Here is a 22,356-nt window from a genome sequence, read left to right as displayed (position 1 = left end):
ACATGGGTAAGCATGCATTTCTCAAGGGAGTAGTACAGTCTTGCCTTGAATGTTACATCCTGAAATAAACCGGTTATGCAGTAATTACCGAAAAAGTTGATAGCTTTTTCAAGCATTAGAACTTTTCACTCTTGTTTCTTCTGATGCATTTTAATGGTTTATGTGGGTGGAGGAATAATTAATCAATGAGTGAATAAATTAGGGGATGTAATTTTATGGTTGAGAAGAGCCGGTGGTGTTGTATTTGAACTGAGGCATGAATTGTGTGACTTCCATCAAGGACACCACTCAGCTTAACACTGACAGGAGTTTAGTCATGATGCATCTTGCTTGTTGTAGTTGTTAGTTTAACTTTTTATTAGAAGACCAGTAGAACCATTTTCATCATAAAAAGGCATAATATGGCTCCTTTTTAGTGGATTTTTATGATAAGTATAAAAATGAAATACTTTTATGAAATAAATGTAGGACATGTTGAGGTCTGCAATTTACTATAGGTTGAGGTCTGCAATTTACTATAGAAGCCTTTGGCTGAAGTTTTGGTCTTTACTCAGTTATTACTGACATTCTGTGAGTCAATCTCCTTAATCTGTGGTGTTTGCAACTAGCAAGCATTTTACACGTGTGTTCAGCTGACCAGCTTTCTGGACGAGGTGAGCAATAAATCTGACTTTTCAAAAGATACAAAATCTGCAAGATTGTGTCCAAAGAGATCACCTGTGCCCTTTTAATTCATGGAAAGGTAGAACATAGTATAGTGACGATTTCAGGTTATGAGAGTGCTAATGACAAACGGTCAACCTTAAGAACATGAAATTACCTGGATCATCATTTTATGATCAAATTTGAGCAACATACCCACATTTTCAAGGTCAAATATTCACGGTTGCTATCAAAATAAGATATTTAACATTTCTTGACCACTTTTACCTTTCCAACTACTTGATAATAATGATTTAAAGGTAAGATGTGGATACATTGAGTATGTCCATAACTAAAGTACTTCACTTCAAGCATATGAATTTATATTGAATAATGCTTTGTGTCTATTTTGCAAATCTACATACACGTTGTTAGTTTTCACAAGAGAAGCGTGCATTTGCATGCTTTGGGTAAGTCAAACTCACTTTTCTCTAAACTACACAACACTTGAACCTAGAAAGATCAAAATATAACCATCCTGAAACTGTATATCTTGGAAGTGGTTGACATGCTGTGTGTAGGTCCAGTCCTCATTGGCAGTGTTGGGCTGTGTCAATTCAATTAAAATGTTTCAACAGGATAGACTGGCTACCTTACACCTGTGACAATATTTATTGTAACTGAAGACTGCTCAAGACAGTGTTTGTTTTCAGCAGGGGATCAAGCCAAAGTTACGTGTCAAGCAGTGTTTTTTCTGAGGTTTGGGAAGATTAGGTGAATGGCTTCAGAACCCTTGCCTGAGTGGGTGCCACCATATTTCTGCATTGGTATACCCAGGGGAACCCTGGAAAAATTTACCTGGGCACCACCCTTAACAAAAACACTGCATCACATGAGGCATGTAGGTAGCATATAGACACCTTGCACTTTAGAACACCTGCTCGTTATTTTGTAACATGTAAGTGGGTCAGATTTGGTCAAAGTCACTACCGATTTGTTTACAAGATCCAGGTTACTCACTCTGAATGCTTTCAGAGGTGAATTTTTTCAACCCATGGCAGGTGTTGACAAGGTACAAACAATCCATGACTGAAGCGTTTGTACAATACAAGGGGATGCACTTCACCAAGCCTTTGGGTGCAATCAAGACTATACACATTGAACACAAACACAGTCTGGACCACCTTTGTTGACAAGGAGGCTGTAATTAGATGGTCTGGCTAATGCTTAATTGGCAGAAAATGACTGCACCAATTATCTCTCTCCATCAGAACCCCTGGTACATACAGCTGTTTTGTAGGAACCATCGTCGGTATCATATTGAACACTTGGATGGGTACCCACAGTGTCCTGGATTCAATACACAGACTCCTTGAATCAAGACCTCATGTCAGATTTTGAGGGTACATCAACGAAAGGTACAAATTTTGCAATTCATGATGATATGAGAAAGTATCATTGGCAACATTTTTTATTTACTGCAGATCCACCTTGTAGACAACAAAAGTTCTCTGAACTACATGAAAAATGTCAAATACGCAAAAGTACTTCCCATTACTCTTTGCAGCAGCAGCATCATCTCTGTACAAACATCCACATTAAGCATATCAGGGCATCTCTATTATTACTTTTAATACATTTAACATCGACACCCAACCTTACACTTTGCAAAATCAGGCAAGTGAGGATGTTCCACAAATATTACTCAAAGGTTTCCAAAAATTTTATCCAAGTGAGATTTAGGGACCAGGTCAAACAATTCAAATCTTGGGAGTGATTTGAGCACATAGTCAAGCTGCAATACCTGTGATTGCTTTCATTTGCTTATTCATCTGCAATCAGTGAAACTGCTTCACCAGTAATTTGGAACTAGCAAAGCTCGAACTATTGTGACAATGTGCGCCCTCTATAGTTGGCTCAAGTGATAAATTCAGTGATTTGTTTTTACAAAAGATATTTGCAGGGAAACTGAAATGGACACCTTCTGCCGCTTCTTTTTACAAATTTTGGCCAAGGATTTCTTTAACCTACTTTGGGGGCAGATAATGTTTGAAGTCCAGGGTTGGGGGGAAAAAAAGAGCTGCTTCTATAAATGTGCCTCGTACAATAACACGGAATGCTCATAATGAGAAATTTGGCCAGAACTTCTGATTCACTTTCTTTTGCCAAGCATTTCAAAGAGAAAATTGTTCTCCCTAAGGAGAATTGGCAGGAAAGCAGAAATACAATGTTTTTGAACCCGAGCGCTAGTAACAACAATATGCATTCCTTTGGTTAAAAAGAATTGAAAAACTGCCATTGACAGGTTGTTGAAAAGGTCAAGTTTCACAGTTGTAGTTGGTTAAAATATTTCAGTCGATATCAAAAGCACACTTATTTTACATATCACCTGCAGAGCACGGAACATGTATTAGCAGGCATTTGTCTGTAACTTTTATCAACAAAGATCATGTCCTGATTCTAAACAACTATAAGTGTATTAAGAGTAATCCAAGTGGCACTAAATTTCCTAATCTGACTCTGTGATCATTCTTGTAGAGAAGGTCAAACAATCTCTCTAGGGGTAGCCACTGCTTAATCCGCTATGAGTCACAACAGTTCCACGCGATGAATTGTCACAAACTACGGAGGGAGATCATTGTCAGATACCTTGACAACTTGCTACTCCTACACTGGAATCTGAAAACAGCCTAACCTACTGTGGGAATCAGCACTAACAGGTCACTGGATAAATCAGTTCCAACAAACACAGTTGGCATTATTTCAGAAGTGTGCATGACAATATTTCTTTCTGTCATGTTGCAAGCTCCAGTAACAATATTGACACAGCAAATGCTTTCTATAATGGAACTTGTGCCCTGGTTATTCGGAAAATGTGTCTGTAACGGTGTCTGGCTCTTTCTTGCCAGTGCTCCAGAGTTCAAAAGTAAATGCAGTGATAGCCCCTCGTGCCACAATAGGGACAATGCATTCTTCTCTTGCATGCTGCATTAGTTTGCAATGATGCATGACATGCACATGGCTAAAAAAATGCACCAACTTTTCATCAATTTAGTTTGCAACAGAATTCTTGTGTACCCATTTCACTCTATGCAATGGGTCCAAGGGCACTATTTCAGGTAGCAGGATAGAGCCAAAATGTAGTGGTCCAACACTGCTCTTATTTTACCCACCTCATTTACTGATATCCAAAGTTGAATAATATCGAGGACAATGACGTAGAATTAATGAAATTCATAAGAATAGCTTTGGCTTTCCTCTTTCACAGCGTAAATACCAAAAGCTTGATAAAAAGCACAAACATTCGTTCAGCTGTTACTACTGTGTGTAAATAGCTGGTTGGAGCAGTACTCCTGTATGTAAGATGGGCGGCCCGGACAAGAAAACTGCCACTACAAATTAGTAGGCAGATGAAAATGACTAAGTAATGCAGGGTACTTTCACTGTGGGTGTGTGACTATTCAGAAGTCTATATAAAAAGAGTGATTTTCTCTCTCAGCCCTTTTCATTTCTCTTCTCCTCTCTCCCCGGGGCTTCCTTGTTTCCCAAGAGTATTGCCCAATTTAATCTTCACGCACCAGATGAAAAGTACAGTAACACCACAATCAGTCTTTGGACTCCCATCTACCGTACTGCCTTTATAATTAAGCTGGGGGTTGTGACTATTTAAACAGAATGCTTTACAAATGTTTTAAGGGGCTGATGTAATTGCGGCTGTCTTACAGTAGCTCCCTTCTCTCTTAGAACGACAAAGTCAGCTTTGGACACTGATTTTGTCAGTTTTGTAATATTTGAATGTTCAGTTCACATGTAAATTATACACTTGAAATACAAAATTGTGGTCGAGAAAATGTATCATACTTTGTTTCACTGACAAACAAAACTGATAGAGAAAGCAGTGACAGGATTTTTACCAAATTCTTGCAAATGACCTCACAGATGCATGCTCTATAACAAACAGCAAATTTCAATGTACTGTTCAGTAAGATTTTATTTGACATTGAATACCAGACAAAGTCAATATTACTCAATAGTTCACTGTTGATTTTGGAAAATGTATCAGCATTTCATAATATAGAAAAACACTAAAAAAAAACAAGCAACTTTACCTGTGATGAAACAAATATTAAAGACGGGAATTTGCAGAAGTTGTGAAACATATCTGGACCACTCATCTATTAGTCTATAAATTACTTTGATTACCTGGCTGAGTGCCCTGTTTGCTACACATCTATAATCATCAATGATTTCAAGATACAATTTAATGTATCCATAACATTGCGGCAATTACAGTCCATATTCTTAGATAATTTTTAACACTGAAGAGCATTTACAGCAAAACATTTAGGCGTGAGACATGACTAAATTTACAACACACTGAATATTTAAATTTCATTTTCATATCAGAGATTTTATGAGCTTGGATAATGTTTCTCCAACTGGAATTTAAATGCACGCATATCTGTTTAGCCACTTTTCCCAGGACAGCTTCAGGGAGTCTGAATAAACAGCGCTTTTGACAATCAAAGGGAAATTGTACTTATTGCAACTGACAGACAATGCACTGTGTTGAGTCATTCATTTCACAGGCGACTAGTCACACAGGTACCCTCCAACTGAAAGCAAGCTATAGTCAGGGCGTTGACACATCTCACAAGTCTCATGCATTTTTAAATGTTACTCAATCCCTTTTCTGCCACCATCAAAAGACGCCTATACCCCCACTAGTATGGCAAAATGCCAACCATACATACGAAAATGTCCCTGATTTTCATTCATGAAGAGAGCCAAATTGTGTTTAATACCCTGTGTCATCAGAGTGTACTTCAATGCCGATAAGATTACCAGGCAGCAATCAGCATTGTATGCCCCAGCTTTTATTTGTAATTCTGCTGAGATATTTACTTGTATATTATGTAGTTGGCTAGTTAGTATAACCAATGACCTGTCTCTCTCTCTCTTTCCCTTTGTCTCCTTTACAGCTTAAGTTTTTCAATTTTTGTATGAAGAGACATATAGAGACAAAAGAAATTATCACTATTATATGAAACTCAATGGAGAGGAAAAAAGATAACTCAGAGTATGATAAACTCAACCTTTATATTTATTAGTAAAGACAGTGTATCAAACATGAATATTAATAGAGCAACCATGCAGTGTATAAAAAATCAAGCAAACAAAATAGATAAGGCATACAAATATATTACTGGGTATAAATGTGAAATTGGGCAATTGTTGATGTGTACATGTAGGTACACTACCCTGTATACAAAGATTAGTTCATGTTGACAGACACACACTTGAAAGGTCACTGCTCTCACTGTTATAATTTCAGTCATATCATCCATGGTGGTCATAGCTCATTAATTTCCACCTGCTGTGTGGTATCATTGGTTGTAATTTCTTTTACTTGATCATTCTTTGATTACATGTAGCTGTGTGATCTATTACACGGATTAAATTTGCACATGTTTTTGTCAGTTGGATCAACACAAACACTTGCCAACACTTTGCATAATAATAATGGTACTTTTTGACATTGTTTTTGACTATTACATATGCTGTTTCAACTTCTACCTTGAGGGAGACTAAAATAAACTAACAGATGTCTAAACAGATAACTATTCAGACTAGATGCTTATCTGACTAGATCTCTATCTGATGATATTACAGAAGGACAAACCATAACACTGCAGGCTCTGTAATGACGCAAGTGTATGAGTATCTGACACTGTTGTTTTCAAATAGAATTTAGGTCAGGGAGATGTGGAAAACATTGTCCCTTGGAATTTACCTTTTTGGGAGAAACTGCATATGATATTTAGCAAAGCTGCAAATACCTGACCACAGCAATTATCAGTTAAAAAAGGTACTTCATTAATGCAACTTGAATAAAATTAGTCAAAAATTATGTGTATGTTTTATCTTATTCCATATAAACAGCAACTTTATATATTCATTCTATTCAGATTTTTCTCCAGATATCCCTTTGAGTGCCAAAGTCTATTTTTGTCCCCTTTATAAAATAAACCCCTGTCAATTTTTCTCAGATTTTTGCCAAAATTTTGAGAAAAAACTGTAGCAAATGAAATGTGATGTCCGTTTGGTCCAAATTATCAAAAAATTACAGAAAAATTAATAAAAATTGTCAAAATTTTGCACTTAAATTTTGGTGGGAGAAAATTACAGCACTCAAAGGGATATGCAAAATTGGGATAAAAATTCAAATGATTTACTTGCTAGGAAAATTCAAGAAATGTTTTCAGTTTAGCCTACACTACAATTAAAATTTACAGATCTCACCATTTTGATCTCAGTTTGGAACTCAGAAATTTTACATGAGAAATTGCAAAACATTATACCTCCATGAGGACAAGCGAAATATTCTTCTGATTAATAATGTACAAAGGCTACCTTATTCTTGTTATTAAAGTCAAACCAAGAATAACTTCCTTAGGGCGACAGCTAAAATATTATTACTCCAAATAATCCATGCTGATGAGAATGTACTATGGGCAAGTCACAGTTCATAAATTACATTCAATAACCTTTGTCTGTCTGGCACCTCAGAGAATCCCATGCAATATAATTGATCTGAGTCATACAGCTCATGCTGTACAATATGCAGCCACCTATTCCCTTAGTAATTTTAGTTCTATTAAACCGGTAACTCTCGGTAGGGCCCTACCGAGAAAAATCGATAAAAATGGGCGGAGCAAAACATTAACTAATATGGTTTCTTTGTGAACAAAAAGTAGCAAATTAAAACAGCTGGTTGAACACCTCCAAAATAGAACGTGCACGCCACATAATGTAAACATTGACTGCACGGTGACTTTACGTATACTATTTTCACCCAATTTTACGGTTTACTTTCCATACGATACATCCACTCATTTCCCCAATAGGTTTGTCTTGAACATAGACTTTTTCGAAGTCTTACTGGAGCAGAGGTTCGGCGCGGCGTCGCCTCGGATTTGTACAAACCGTGATGACGTTGCCAGGCGATCGATCGACACTCCTTAGTTCTCATGCGTCATGGTATACGTTTCTCGTCCGAAAACGAAGCGTTTGTCATTGTATTCAGCGCGTTTTTGAATGATTCAACATAATGCATATCATGACAGTGGCAATAGCTATCCGCATCTTTGTATACGGGTAAACGATGCAGAAATCGTAGAAAATGTAGTTTTTCTGCCACGGGATCTATTATCGGGGTTTTCCTCGGCTCAGTCATAGTATATATAGTGTACATCACTCTTGCAGGGAGTCTTGATTGAAGATAATAATGAAGCACCGTTTTGTCCAAACGCCGTCCTAGAATGCCGCATTTCAGGAAAGAACGGGAAAAATCAAAACAGTTCTGAAAGAACAGCAAATTCGCCTACTAGATGTCCAAATTTATCGAGTGTGGTTATTTCAATGGATGACGGACATTTACCACAATGCTCAACGGCCAAGTCGTCTACCAAATTTTGTAGAGCTTTTGTCTTACAAACAATCCTTTCCTCATTCGACCTTAGTTCAGCGAGGCAGGGCTGTGTCTCCATTATAAAACGTAGTTTTCCACAGTTCTTGGATGGCAGTTGTAGTTTCCTTTTCAAAAATTTCGTTGTCTCATGAACTCGGCGCTGTCGGATGGGAGGGTACCGACGACTATTCCCCCGGCTTCGATTACAAGTTTTATGGTGACCGAAATGAAATGTGGTGTCGATTTGTTGTCCTATGATTATTTCAAAAAGCTTCTGAAAAGTACTTATTTTAGAAATCAAACCTGTTAATATTTAATCACCAAAAATAAAATCAGAATAAACTGATTTCATGAATTCTCGGAGCATTCGTTTCAATGTTCATCCCTCCTTATAAAATGGTGAGTTCTAGTATTTCGCTACTTTGAACGATCCCGCCAAAATCGAGTGCACTGCACTTCTACACTCTCCACGCAGTCGCGATACTAGTTCATTACAAACGCGTGGTAGTCAGAGTCAGACTGCTAATCACACTATGTCAGCTGGCTTTATGAAGATAGCGGTCACTGATGAGCACTAGAGGTAGCCTCGGGAATTTTCTTTGCCAGGAATGAATTGGAGCTAGCTGTGATGATTGGGATCGAGCGCGGACATTTGAGTGCAACTTATGGGACTGATTAGTATGTACGGTGACCTCAGCTGCCGCCGGCGACGTTTGTCAACTCGACGTCTGATCACTGAGATCAGCACAAGTGACCCAGCAGTGACGACCGAATATGCGAAGGCGATTGCAGGCGTCAAAAAAATCCCGGTTTTGTCAGCACATTGGAGGCTACTTGTTTTTTGAATTTTGACTTTGTTCGCTTTGTGTTACATAGGCATGCACGGCTTTAGATCGGGAAAGAAAATGTATATCACTTTTGGAAACAGCTAAGCGATAGTTACGCATATCGCATTGCGATGATTGCGCTTTCAACAGTACGTTGACTAGAGGGTAAAACTTGAAATTTGAAAAGAAGACAGAAGATATACAGACAGTGTAGACAAAGTGAAAGATCATGCCAGAATTTGTGCTGGTACTTGTCCGTGGTCTCAACCCGAACATACCAGACGTACTTTATGCCGGGCATGAATGACAGCATAGGCCTCCTGTCTGTAAAATGTACGGCTCAGGTAGGCCAACATAAATGAAAACGGTCCTTTTCAGGACCAACAAATTTTCCAAAAAGAGAACTACCGAATCAAATGTGTTTGCATGTATTTGTTCTACACAGTGTGTGTGCGTTTGTATCTTTCGGTACGCTCCGAGTATTTGGTGTTTTTCCCCGCCTTGAACAATCAACGCTACGTACGGAAAAAGTAAACAACGTATCGCTAATGACTCATTTGCAATTTGCATATCATGTCATCATGCAGATTCAAACTGAACATCGAACGTTATACCGGCGATATTACCGGCAAATATTTATCCTTTTTCTGGTTCCAGACGTCATTTCAAATTTAATTTCGTCAGAAACCAAGTATATTGTGCTCCAAATACTTATACACATATCCCATAATTTCCAAGAAAAAAATTAATCGGTAGATTTCTAAATTAACGGTTTTTATGGACGGCGTCCAGAGCGTACTGAGTACGTTTGAATATCCCACCATTATGACCACTCTCGTAGGTTCTCGCGCTTTTATACGGGAGTTGGGGCTTTAACAACAGTATTATTACTCTGACAGAGTACAAATAAAGACTGCAATGATAGCTATATACAATTATATATATATGCAATAATAGCTATAACAGCAATCACAAGGGCATTAATAATATAATATTTGGGGTGAACGCCACAAAAAAAAATATGATAACTATCTTCTTTTTTACAAAGCTTATCAAGAACATGAATTTTTCAAGGTACATCAAAGCTAATAAATCACTTCATAGCATGAATATTTGAAAGTACACATCTAACCTACATTTGTGTGTGTGAAGCTACTGTAGCAAACACCTAAATGTGGCTATTTGCATGTGATGATATTAGATTATACACTGACTTTGGGTTAAAATCAAGGATTAAAACTATCTGTCAGCCAAAATCTAAATTAAAATGTCATACTTTCTCAACAGTGATGGAGGGAAATCACCTGAACTAAAAATGACTGGATTTGTCAAAACTACATATTCTAGGAGGACCTTAAATTAAATATTCCACCATCTTTTCCTGAATACAGCTACTCCATTGTCCAGTATAGAGATAAAGTCATATATTATTCCATGGTATTGGGTTGAAACAAATAATCTGGTAGGTAAGAAAGGGCATTTTCATGAATTACACAATTATCAATCAAAAGAATCTATAGAAAATACACAAAAAAAGCCAAAATTGTTCAAGCCATAAGTTTACAAAGGCAATTATACAATGGAGTATTTTTTATGAGTGCATGAAAATTTCTGTCTGTAATTCTTGTGAACGTATGATTGTGTTGTGATTGCCTTTGACATTCTCTCCTACAAGTATGCTTGTATACTACGTAGGTAAGAATGGGCATGTATGTGAATCAAAAAATTTCAACCAAAAGCATCTATCAAAAAATACACAAAATAAGCCACAATTAAGTCATAAGTTTACACAGGCAATTATGCAATGTAGTATTTTTTATGAGTACATGAAAATTACTGTCAGGAATTCTAGTGAATCTACTATATGCTGAGTTGTGATTGCTTTGACATTCTCTCAGTAGGCTTGTTTGCTAGTACTATGGATTTTTCTCTCTTTACAGAATTCATGTATGAGTCTAGGTCCAATTTTATCCAAGACTACAACCAAATTTACACTATTGGAAATCTTTGAAGATACTAATATAGGTAAAATCAACATCACAAATGTATTAGTCATGACAATGTTACTGATCTATACCAACAGCAAATTCCTGACTTTGACAGCTGTGCATTTACTTAGGGCCCTGTCACACCTTGACAATTTAGCCAGCGTATGCCGAAGTATCAAAATTTCTCTAAAACGCTGGCTTAAATTGCTGGACTAACGATGTATTTTTCAATGTAGGGCATACACATAGCGTATTCATAATGTACTCATAGGTTAAAAATACGTTTTGGGTATGCTACACAATTATCTTGATGCATTTTGACTTACAAGTAACTTACAAGTAACGTGTCTGAACGTGTGTCAACGAGCGCATAACCTATCTATGGCCCACGTGTGGGGACGTATGAGCCATATGCTGGCATACATCGAAAAGTTTTGTGCATGCACAAAATTTTTCGACGACTTCACTGTACTACGACGTACACCGACGTGCTTCAGCATGCTCTGAACTTATACACTTACCCATAACATATTTGACATACACCCAGCGCATTCGCCAAATTTTTCATATGTTGGCACACACTGGCTAAATCATCAAGGTTTGACAGTGCCATTACCGGTTAACAGTTGCAATGATATTTGATACCCACGAGCTCAAATACTGCTGGATACAAAATAACAGGTAGCCCATAACTTTTAAAATCTCATAATATACAGCAATCACCCATAAAATACATCCAACTCTTCATATTTCCATTTTCATCAGTGTTGGCAGTCACACCTTGGGCAGTCGCTTGTGTAAGGAGAAACAGAAAATGCGGTATCTGTTGGGAATTCACTTATCAGCACAGCTATCAAAGTTTGTCGGAATTGCTTTCTAAAAAACAATGAATATTCAAATAACACCGCAAAAGCATGAAGCTGATAAATACTTGCTGGGAACCTGTGTGTGAATAATATGGGTACAAACATGCAAATATTTGACACAAGCTCCAAAATTTAAGCAGAAAGGCTATCGACAGCTTTAACGATGTAAGAAAAATTATTATCTAGTATTTGTTTTTTCATTACTGGACAGGTTTGAAAACAGTAATGTTTCATTCGTTATTTGATCAAGCAACCTGTAATCTTCATGACTTTGGTCATGAGTTGGATAGCAACATGCTATTCACACAGAATATTATTACATGGTATTGGTAGCCACAATTTAAACAAGTTTCTTTTTTATTCCAGATTTTGAATTATCAAAATACCAATAAGAGTTATCCAGACATATTAGCAAGACTTTTGAATAAATTACATGTTCAACTCAAAGCTCTCTAATTACCCTAATATAATTCCAGCGGTACAGGTGAAGAAACAACTTTCCCCAATTGTGAACTTGACAGGAAGAGATCTCCCCCTTGGGCGAAATGTATATTTACAGACAACAAAGGCCAAAAATCAACATTGATGTGAATGACATAACAGCAGTAACAGCAGTTATAAATTAGCGTTTACAACATTTGAACAAGATAGCTTCAAGCATTTCTGCTGTACAGTTTGATCATCGTATAATGCGGGACTATTTGTACATTCTTAAAGGCAATGTTTGCTAATGAATATCAATAGTCTTTCTGGTTTCATTGACAACATTTAGCCACTGGTAAATCACAAAGGAGTGTTAAACTTTGCTGCTAAACCAGTTCTTTACTGACAATTTATACTTTTGTACAATGCCAACAGAATTAGAATAAGAATCTTTTTTGAAAGATATGCCGAGAGAAGATAATTCCTGTCTGGTGCTACTGATAGTGTACGTGTGTCAAATCCAGCTGGTTCTGCTTGTATATGGTAGAATGGTCTACATATTAAACATTTCTATTCATTAAAGCGTAAGAAATATAGCCATAACATTACCAGCAATGTAGCCATAACATTACTACAGCAATGTAGCCTAAAAGTCTTCAAACTTGCATATTTCTGAGATTTTTGTTTAAAAAAATAAATTTACGAAAATCTGAGTCTGAAAACTTCATCAAATCACTGTGTTTGTTGTACTTGCAATAATCGGTGATGTGGTAATTGACACCTGATGGTGTCAGAATCTGGATCAGCTTGAAAGGTCACACAAGAGTACAGTTGTTTGTGATCCGAATATTTTTTTCATTATAATTCCTCTGTTTCAAATTGTAAGGTTTAACCTCCACAGCAGGGAACAGAGGTAAAATAGTGTCACAGAACCTTGTTGGCAAATTATAGAAACAAATTTCTCGGTATTTAGTCGACGCAACCTGAGCCAATATGAGACATGTAATGTAAGCCACAGGACATGGCTACTGTGTTAGCTATGCCAGCTGTGAGTGTACTCCTCATATTTCTAATCGGAAGAGTCTTGGTATGTGAGGATTTCTGTTAAAAGAAACATTTTCTTATGACAAATTCACCAAGACACCATATGAAATTCACAAAACTGACTGTCAGGTTGAAATCCTAAACTCAGCTCTCGGGAACGTGACTAAAACCAGGATGACTCAGCCATTTAAATTAGCTGCAATAATCTTGGACAAAATCTAGTAGACTCTAAAGTTCCATTGACCGAGCTAGCTACCCTTTTCAATTTGCTGTCAAAATTAGCTTTTCATATTCATTAGACCATTGACCCTCAAAGTTAATATAATTTCTCCAATGCAGGAGTTTTCTCACAAAGCAGTGTGAAGTCTGCATACAACAAATCAATTACACCCCAAATGCCCAGGTGTGAATTAGCTCTTTTTAAACATCCAATTTGCAGTGAGTGGCTCCGTCAACGATACCTGGCTAATCATATATATATTTCATTGTGTAAAAGTGTTCCTCTGGTATTTCGGATATTCCCATTAACCAAATAACGGTACTTGGGTGACACTTTAACCAAATAATGGTACTTGGTGAACACTCCAGCTTTATTTACATTTCACACAGCAAAGAAACATTACCAGCAAGAATTTCATGCCATTTCATGCCATTGATGACCAATGTCAACACTGAGGGGCATTGAAGTCAACACAACTTGTGAAAATTGTTTCAGCACAATAGGCTGGGGTATGCCTGGACTTTGGCAATCTCACATTACCGAGCAAGCGTGAACTCTCTATTTAGTTTTCATGAAAGGGAGAAAGCAATTCGCACTCCGAATTTTTCAATGATAAAAGTATCACTACAGCATTTGAACAAATACAACAAAAATCAGCAAAGTCTACACTCCTATTTGATAAAAGCTTCTAAAATATAATATTTGTGACTCAAGTTTTATGCATTTGAAATTTTCAGACAGATTTGGATGGACTTTGATATATCTGAATAAACACAAATGCATGTGGACACTGTCAAAAAGGTTATATCAATGAAAATTGTGAGTTCTAGGTTATCCATCCATGCATCTTTAAAATAATTTACATAAAGTATGATAGTTTAGTAAAAAAATTAACAGATATCAGTTTATGTCACATGATACGGTCAGAACTAACCAAGTATCACATATCTGGGTACGGGTATGGCAGACAATCTATTGTGAGTCTGTTTTTACTAGTTGACTCTTAGTAAAAAGATTACCAACAACTTTTCAATTCTGTGTATCAATGGTTTGATAATTTTTTTTCATTTTATATTCAGTTGAAATAACTGGCAAGTGTTCTTAATAAATCAATACTCTTTCATAAAAGATATTAAAATAATTTCGATACTGAACTTCTGCCAACGCATCAAGGTAATGGATGTAAAATGTTACATATAATCTACATGGCGCTGAAAGTCAAAAGCTTGCAGATCATATTCCCTGCGACCCTGGGTGTTCTATAGTCAACGTAAGTCGTAAAGGGTGATTCATTCATCTCAGATGAGTATATAACCGGTCGATGGAGATGTGTTTTCAATGTTTATTGATCTGCAAGCAAACACTGACGCAATATTTTGTGTTCTGAATGCAAAGTTGTGCAGACTAGATTCCTGAATATCGTGTATTGAATTTGAGCTGGTCGAGTCATTAAATCTTAGGCACGGTATGTTAGAACCCATTCCTACCTTGAACCTTAATCTTTTGAAGCCCGCCATAGTGTAGAGGTAAACCTATTAGTATTAGTCTGTTCATGGATGTAAAAAATTTTTTACATCCATGGTCTGTTACAGCCGACCAAATCGCTCTAGGGGATGTTGGCGTGTACTGTACACGCACTAAAAACTGCAAGAAGGACAATTTGCGCAGACGACAAAAAAAGACAGTCGGTTGAAAAGTGTTCCTACCTTCATTTTGAGCTTGAGAGAGACAAGCCGCCTGCAAGACAAAAATATAGCATATAAATAATAGAAAACAGAAAGTTCGTCTGGTGCACCGTGTTCATGTGTCACAGCTATCGCAAACCAACGTAACTTGTTCGCGTTTATCGAACGACCTTCGTTGTGAACTTTCACTGAAAATAAAATCGTTCCCACTTACTTCGAACGCCATGCTAGGGCCCCATAGGAAAGGTGAAATTCCTGAATAGATATCTACTTCCTCGTCCGTGGTTACAGGCTCCGATAATACACGTCACACACTCCTTGCACCTTGCTCGAATAATGTATTTCACTTACGCAGGTGACAGACCAGCTCACAGAACTATGCCGCGCCGCGCCGGGGAATCCTCAGACCTGCCTGCTTTTCGTCTGCCGGAAGTACGTAACTGCGCTGTCTGTTTACTTTTGTTCATACAGATTCCGGGGCGATAGTACGCGCTGTCGTAACATTTTCGCGCCAAAACATTAACACTAACAGCAGGCATTTGATTATCGACGCAACTGAAAAGGAAAAAAAACCAGTGGTATTTTTTAGAATACTGCTGGTTCAATTTCCTGTCGTAAACTTTTCCTTTTTTCTTTACTTTCCCCATCAAAGGCGCTAGGGTATACACTTCTATTTACGCATGACCTTTTCATCTCATGTACTCAGCTATTCGAAATTTAAATCAACTAAGCTTATGTGCCAAAAAGATAAACATCGTTTCCTTTTGACTAAGTGACGACATGCATGCCTTTTCATGTTCATTCCTATGCAAATTTTCCCTTTAAAAATATAGGTAAGAAATATATTGTAAGCTTTACATGTTAAATCTCTATCATCGGCTTAAGCCCTTGACAAAGTTTCCGCGGTGCCGCGTGTGAGAAGTGACTTCGAACACATGTTGTGGTGCAATATATATATATATATATATATATATATATATATATATATATATATATATATATATATATATATATATATATATATATATATATATATATATATATTGCATGTTTGTCACAATAGCAGGCCTACCCTGTGCAGGTGTTTAATTTACCACACAATCCTAGTATTTAATAAGCTGGTTTGTTGAAAATCATGCCAACAATTTCTGTTTTAAGAAGAAATGCCCATATATGGTCAAAGGGGGCATTCCTTGGTATTCAAAATGCCATGTGAGGGCGCTGTTTTTAAAAAGCGACCACCCGCTTAAAACCTGTGATTGGTTAGATTTTAATTTCTCTTTCCATGGTAACTGTGGCAAAATTGCAACAAGTGACAGTATACCTTTAATAGCCTTGTCCGTAGACTGCATTGTACTGACAATAAGCTTAGTCTTTTGAAGTGTATACTCCTGTCTGACGCTATTTATTTATATAACTGGAGACTGCTTTTATACCGCACGATTTAGATTTTTTAAAGTGTTTTTAGTGTTTGTTTTAATTTGTCGTCATTGTCGTTGTTTAAATCGTAGATTCATGTTGATTTGCAGCGACAACAGTGTGATGGAAACCAAAAAAAGCCACTAAACAGCAAAAAAATATTCTTCAATTTTATAAGCACATAACAACATACACAACCAAAGAAAGTGCATACTTCGTGACGCAACTAACTTTTTAACATGCGTGGAACGTTTAATATCCGATTACTGTATTCAAACTGTCCTTGGTAAAACCTAACGCCATCGAAAGCAAATTGCGCAAGTCTCGGTAATTGTTCTATTAACCAGAGGAGAGGGCCGAGGTCAGTAAAGTTTTAATGCGATTTGGATCACTAAAGGTTGCCATGGATAGCCAAATAGGGACCAGGAGCTGGTAACTGAAAGTTCCCACAAAAGGTTTTACTTTGTCCAAAATATCATTGAATCGTCAGAATTTCATTAATCTGGCAGGCGACATTGGCGGCAATCGGACTGTATAGTTGCCTGGCGCTGACGGGAAGGGTATTTGCTTCACTCTTATTAGAAGTCTTACATTCAGACACTTTCTCAGTCATATATCTATATCGAAAAACTGAGAAAGTTTGATTTCATACATCTATCAAATTAAGAGCCTGTATTCTGGAAACTATACCTGGACTAAGAATTGTGTACTGTCGACTCAGATAGCTGAAAGAGGTAGCAGTCAAGTACTTAATTTGAAATGTCTTTATTCTTATCCTTTTTTATGTTTGTCTTGTTACAGAATTTTTCACGTTTTATTCTTTTCCTGGCTATAAGCTTTTATCACGCTGAAAAGAATCATACTCGCTGTGAATTAAATAGCACCTGGTGCATGTTTTTTAGTGTGACAAAATGGTGTGTTATCGACTAAGTTCGGTTTGCGTTAATTTATTATTTCATTTTAGATTACCCTGAGTGAGCTTAATACTAAGTCTGCCAGTTTTTCTCCTTATATTGTCGTCCCTAGTAGTTCTTTTACCCACTTAAAACCCCGGCTTAAAACACTTGTAAAAGTACCACCTGTCGTACTTCGAGTTATTAACTCGAAGTGCAAATACTGCAAACGCTTGGGTAAACACGAATATACAGTACAAGTTTTCGCTTTTTATTTGAGTTGTTAACTACATGTATACGCAGTCAAGGATATAGTCCGTGGGCTGGAGGGGCCCACCGTGCACCCCCCCCATAAACCTACTACATGGGTATTTTTTTGTTCTTTGGGATCTGCTGAACTAGAAAAAAGATGTTAACATTGGATATTTTGGGATGCACTACCTGTCTGCACTGGTTTTTGATTTGTATGTACCGCAAAAAATGGCGAAAAATGGGTAGGGGTAAGGGGTACTATATCCTCCCCTAAATTGAGTAAACTAGCATGAAATAGCACAAACCTTACATTTTTGGAAAGCTCAGATACTGCTCTTTCTGAGGAATACCAACTTTAGCAAAATTAATTTGTGTACATAGAATAGGACGACTTTAAAATGAATTTTTTTGACAATTTTGAAATTTTTTTACCCAAAATACCATGTAACAATTGTGATTTACTTTTTATTAAGCAAATTTTCACAACTTTTTGTGTTTAAATTATTTATTACGACATATTAAACAAGAAAAAAAGTGTTAACATCAGATATTTAACTATACACTACTTCTCTGGCGTCAATTTTGAATTGCGTGTATCTGTATGGGGTGTGCAAAAGCTAGGGGTAGGGGTACAACATTCTTTCCGTGATGAAGTAAACTGGCATGAAATGCCATATACCTTATAGTTTTAGAAAGCTTAGATACTGGCCTTTCTAAAATGCATAAGTTTTTTAGTAAAAAAATATGACGTCATAGAATTGGATAACTTTAAAATCGATTTTTTTCTGGTAATTCAGCAATTTTAACCGGAAGAAAATACGATAACTATTGTTTCCTCCCAATGAAGCAAATCAAACAGATTTATGGATGTTATTTACTAATTGCAATGTGCTGAAGAATAAAATAAATGTCAAAATTGGGTATTTACAATCTATTATTGTCCCTGCTCACTCAAAGTGCAAGTTTTGCTACATTGGTATATCGTGAATGGGCATTTTATTGTTATGCAATGAACTAATGCACAGCCTTAAAAGAAGACTTTGAAACGCACACACATAGTCATATTGCCATTTTCTCCTTAAAGTAAATAGATTGTTGATGACTGTCTATTTTTATAATTTACTTTTTAAATATTTTTTATAAAATAATTTTGATAAGACGTATTTTGAAAATTGTCTATGCCTCCTTGTCTTACTTATACAGCAAGCATTACTAACAATCTATTAGGCCGTGGGCTAGAGGGGGCGTCTACGTGCACCTCCCCCCCCCCCACCCGCACAGGATAACAAACCTGTATTTTTCAGAAGCCTTGGGATCCCTAGAATAAGAAACAGGATTTTAACAGACAAAATATAGGGACTCAAAAGCTGTTACGGTCATGTTTTGAAGGGTGCCGCAAAATCACGATTTTGTGACCCACATGGATTTTTGTCAAACCTGTCTTCATGTACGTCATCTGCTGAGCTTACTGTTTAACATGACCTGGCTTATGGGGTATCATAAGAAAGGTGATGTATTCTTCTTGATAATGTTATATAGCAATATGCAATATCTTCTATAGTTTTTATGAAATAGGGCCATAATTTACCCCATACCCCAAAGTTTATGTCGCAAATTACTGTCAAAACTAATCTAAATTCTACCAATTATTTACCTAGACATAATACAAAGGGTAATGCTGTGTATTAACGTTGTGTTATTTGCTACAGGTACATGTTAGAAACCTGAAATAAACTTTTGACATAAAAAATATTGGGATCCTGTAGCTATAACAGTCATATTTTGAAGGGTTCCGCAAAATCACTGTATTACTGAATCACATTCGTTTTTGTTAACCTTTCTTCTTGTAAGTCTTCTGCTGAGCTTATTTTGAACATAAAGAGGCATATGCGATATCATTTGAAAGTTAATTTACTTTTCTTCAAAATGATATATTGCAATATGCAATATCTTCTATAGTTTTCATGAAATGAGACCAAAACTTACCCAATACCCCGAAGTTTTATGTCGTAAATTACTGTCAAACTAATCTTAAATTCTACCAATTATTTACCTAGACATTATACAAAAGGCAATGCTTTGTATCAAATTGTTTTATTTGATACAGGTACATGTTAGAAACTTGAAATAAACTTTTAACACAAAAAATATCGGGATGCTGTAGCTGTAACAGTCATATTTTGAATGGTACTGCATAATCACAGTATTGCCAACTCGCATACATTTTCGTTAAACCTGTCTTCTTTAAGTCGTCTACTGAGCTTATTTTTTATTATAACGTTGCAAGTTGGGCATCATTAAAAAGATAATTTACTCTTCTTTAAAATAATATATTGCAATATGCAATATCTTTTACAGTTTTCATGTAATATGACCACAACTTACCCCACACCCCAAAGTTTTATGTTCCAAATTACAGTCAAAACTCATCTCAAATTCTGCCAACTATTTACCGGGACATAATACAAAGGGCAATAATTTGTATTAAATTTAGTTTATTTGCTACAGGTTCATGTTAGAAACTTGAAACGAACTTTTAACAGAAAAAATATTGTGATGCTGTAGCTGTAACAGTAAATTTTGAAGGGTACCACAAAATCATGGTATTGCCAACTCGCATACATTTTTGTTTAACCTGTCTTATTGTAAGTCATCTTCTGAGCTTATTTTTTAACATAAGTTGGCTATTCGGGTATCATTAAAAAGTTTTTTTTCCTTTGATATAATTTTTTTGCCAGAAAGCGACTGACATATTGTAATATGCATTGTAAAATTGTAATATCATCTTAAGTTGTAATGAAATAGCAACATCTCATCACCCCAGCCCTTAGTTTGATTTGCAAACTACATCTGTTCTAAAACTTTGCAGTTTGCGAATTTGGGATATGGGGTAAGTGTTGGTCCATATTTCATGAAAACTATTGAAGATATTGCATATTACAATATGTCGGTCGCTTTCTGGCAAAAATTGTCTTTCCAATGATAGCCCATAAGATAGGTTAGAGTAAAAAGTAAGCTCATCAGATGACTTACAAGATAACACATTTAACAAAAACACATACGAGTGGGCAAGACTGTGACTTTACGGTACCATTCAAAACATGACAGCAGCAACCATTCAATCCCAGTATTTTGTCTGTTAAAAGTCTATCTCATATTTGTGACATGTCTATGTAGCAAATAAAACAAATTTCATACAAATCACTGTCTTTTGTAATATGTCTAGGTAAAAGCTTGGTAGAATTTGAAATCAGTAGGGACAGTAATTTGCAATATAAACTTAGGGGTATGATGTAAGTTTTGGTCTTATTTCCTGAACACTAAAGAAGATATTGTATGTTACAATATTTATATCAAAGGAAAAAAACCTTTTAATGATACCCCAATAGCCAACTTATGTTTAAAAAAAAGCTCAGCAGATGACTTACAATAAGACAGGTTAAACAAAAATGTATACATGCGAGTTGGCAATACCATGATTTTGTGGTACCCTTCAAAATATTACTGTTACAGCTACAGCATCACAATATTTTTTCTGTTAAAAGTTCGTTTGAAGTTTCTAACATGAACCTGTAGCAAATAAACTAAATTTAATACAAATTATTGCCCTTTGTATTATGTCCCGGTAAATAGTTGGCAGAATTTGAGATGAGTTTTGACTGTAATTTGGAACATAAAACTTTGGGGTGTGGGGTAAGTTGTGGTCCTATTTCATGAAAACTGTAAAAGATATTGCATATTGCAATATATCATTTTAAAGAAGAGTAAATTAACTTTCTAATGATGCCCAACTTGCCACGTTATAATAAAAATAAGCTCAGTAGACGACTTAAAGAAGACAGGTTTAACGAAAATGTATGCGAGTATGCGAGTTGGCAATACTGTGATTTTGCAGTACCATTCAAAATATAACTGTTACAGCTACAGCATCCAGATATTTTTGTGTTAAAAGTTTATTTCAAGTTTCTAACATGTACCTGTATCAAATAAAATAATTTGATACAAAGCATTGCCTTTTGTATAATGTCTAGGTAAATAATTGGTAGAATTTAAGATTAGTTTTGACAGTAATTTACAATATAAACTTTGGGGTATGGGGTAAGTTTTGGTCTCATTTCATGAAAACTATAGAAGATATTGCATATTGCAATATGTCATTTTAAAGCCAAATAAATTGTCTTTCTAATTGCAGCCCATAAGTTAGGTTATGGTAAGAAGTAAGCTCAGCAGATGACTTACAAGACGACACATTTAACAAAAACATATGCGAATCGGTAATACTCTGCCTTCACGGTACCCTTCAAAACATGCAAGTAACAGTCATTCAACCCCAATATTTTGTCTGTTAAAAGTCTAACTCATATTTTTGACATGTCCTTGTACCAAATAAAATATATTTTACACAAAGCATTGCCTTTTGTAAAGTGTCTAGGAAAATAATTGGTAGAATTTGACATTAGTTTTGACTGTAACTTGTGACATAAAACTTTGGGTATGGGGTAAGTTTTGGTCTCATTTCATGAAAACTATAGAAGATATTGCATATTGCAATATATCATTTTGAAGAAAAGTAAATTAACTTTCAAATGATATCGCATATGCCTCTTTATGTTCAAAATAAGCTCA

The 22,356-nt window shown here is 36.1% G+C and overlaps 1 protein-coding gene across 2 annotated transcripts in view; it reads right to left on the bottom strand.

Annotated features, from left to right (window-relative positions):
• The window catches only part of LOC139151787 (septin-9-like), a 51,820-nt gene extending 36,199 nt beyond the window's left edge, over positions 1–15,621 (bottom strand). Inside the window, exons 1-2 of one of the 2 annotated variants that reach the window (XM_070724770.1) lie at positions 15,381–15,621; positions 15,188–15,218 (exon numbers count right to left, since the gene is read on the bottom strand). In XM_070724770.1, coding sequence (XP_070580871.1) covers positions 15,188–15,218; positions 15,381–15,392 — 43 coding nt within the window. In that variant the 5' untranslated portion in view covers positions 15,393–15,621. The remainder of the gene's footprint in view (positions 1–15,187; positions 15,219–15,380) is intronic. The other variant, XM_070724773.1, reaches the window with a different exon arrangement.
• Between the last annotated feature and the right edge of the window lie 6,735 nt (positions 15,622–22,356).

The sequence above is a fragment of the Ptychodera flava genome, chromosome 15 (assembly GCF_041260155.1).
Source record: "Ptychodera flava strain L36383 chromosome 15, AS_Pfla_20210202, whole genome shotgun sequence".
Taxonomy (NCBI): domain Eukaryota; kingdom Metazoa; phylum Hemichordata; class Enteropneusta; family Ptychoderidae; genus Ptychodera; species Ptychodera flava.
This window is presented reverse-complemented; position numbering and strand designations above follow the sequence as displayed.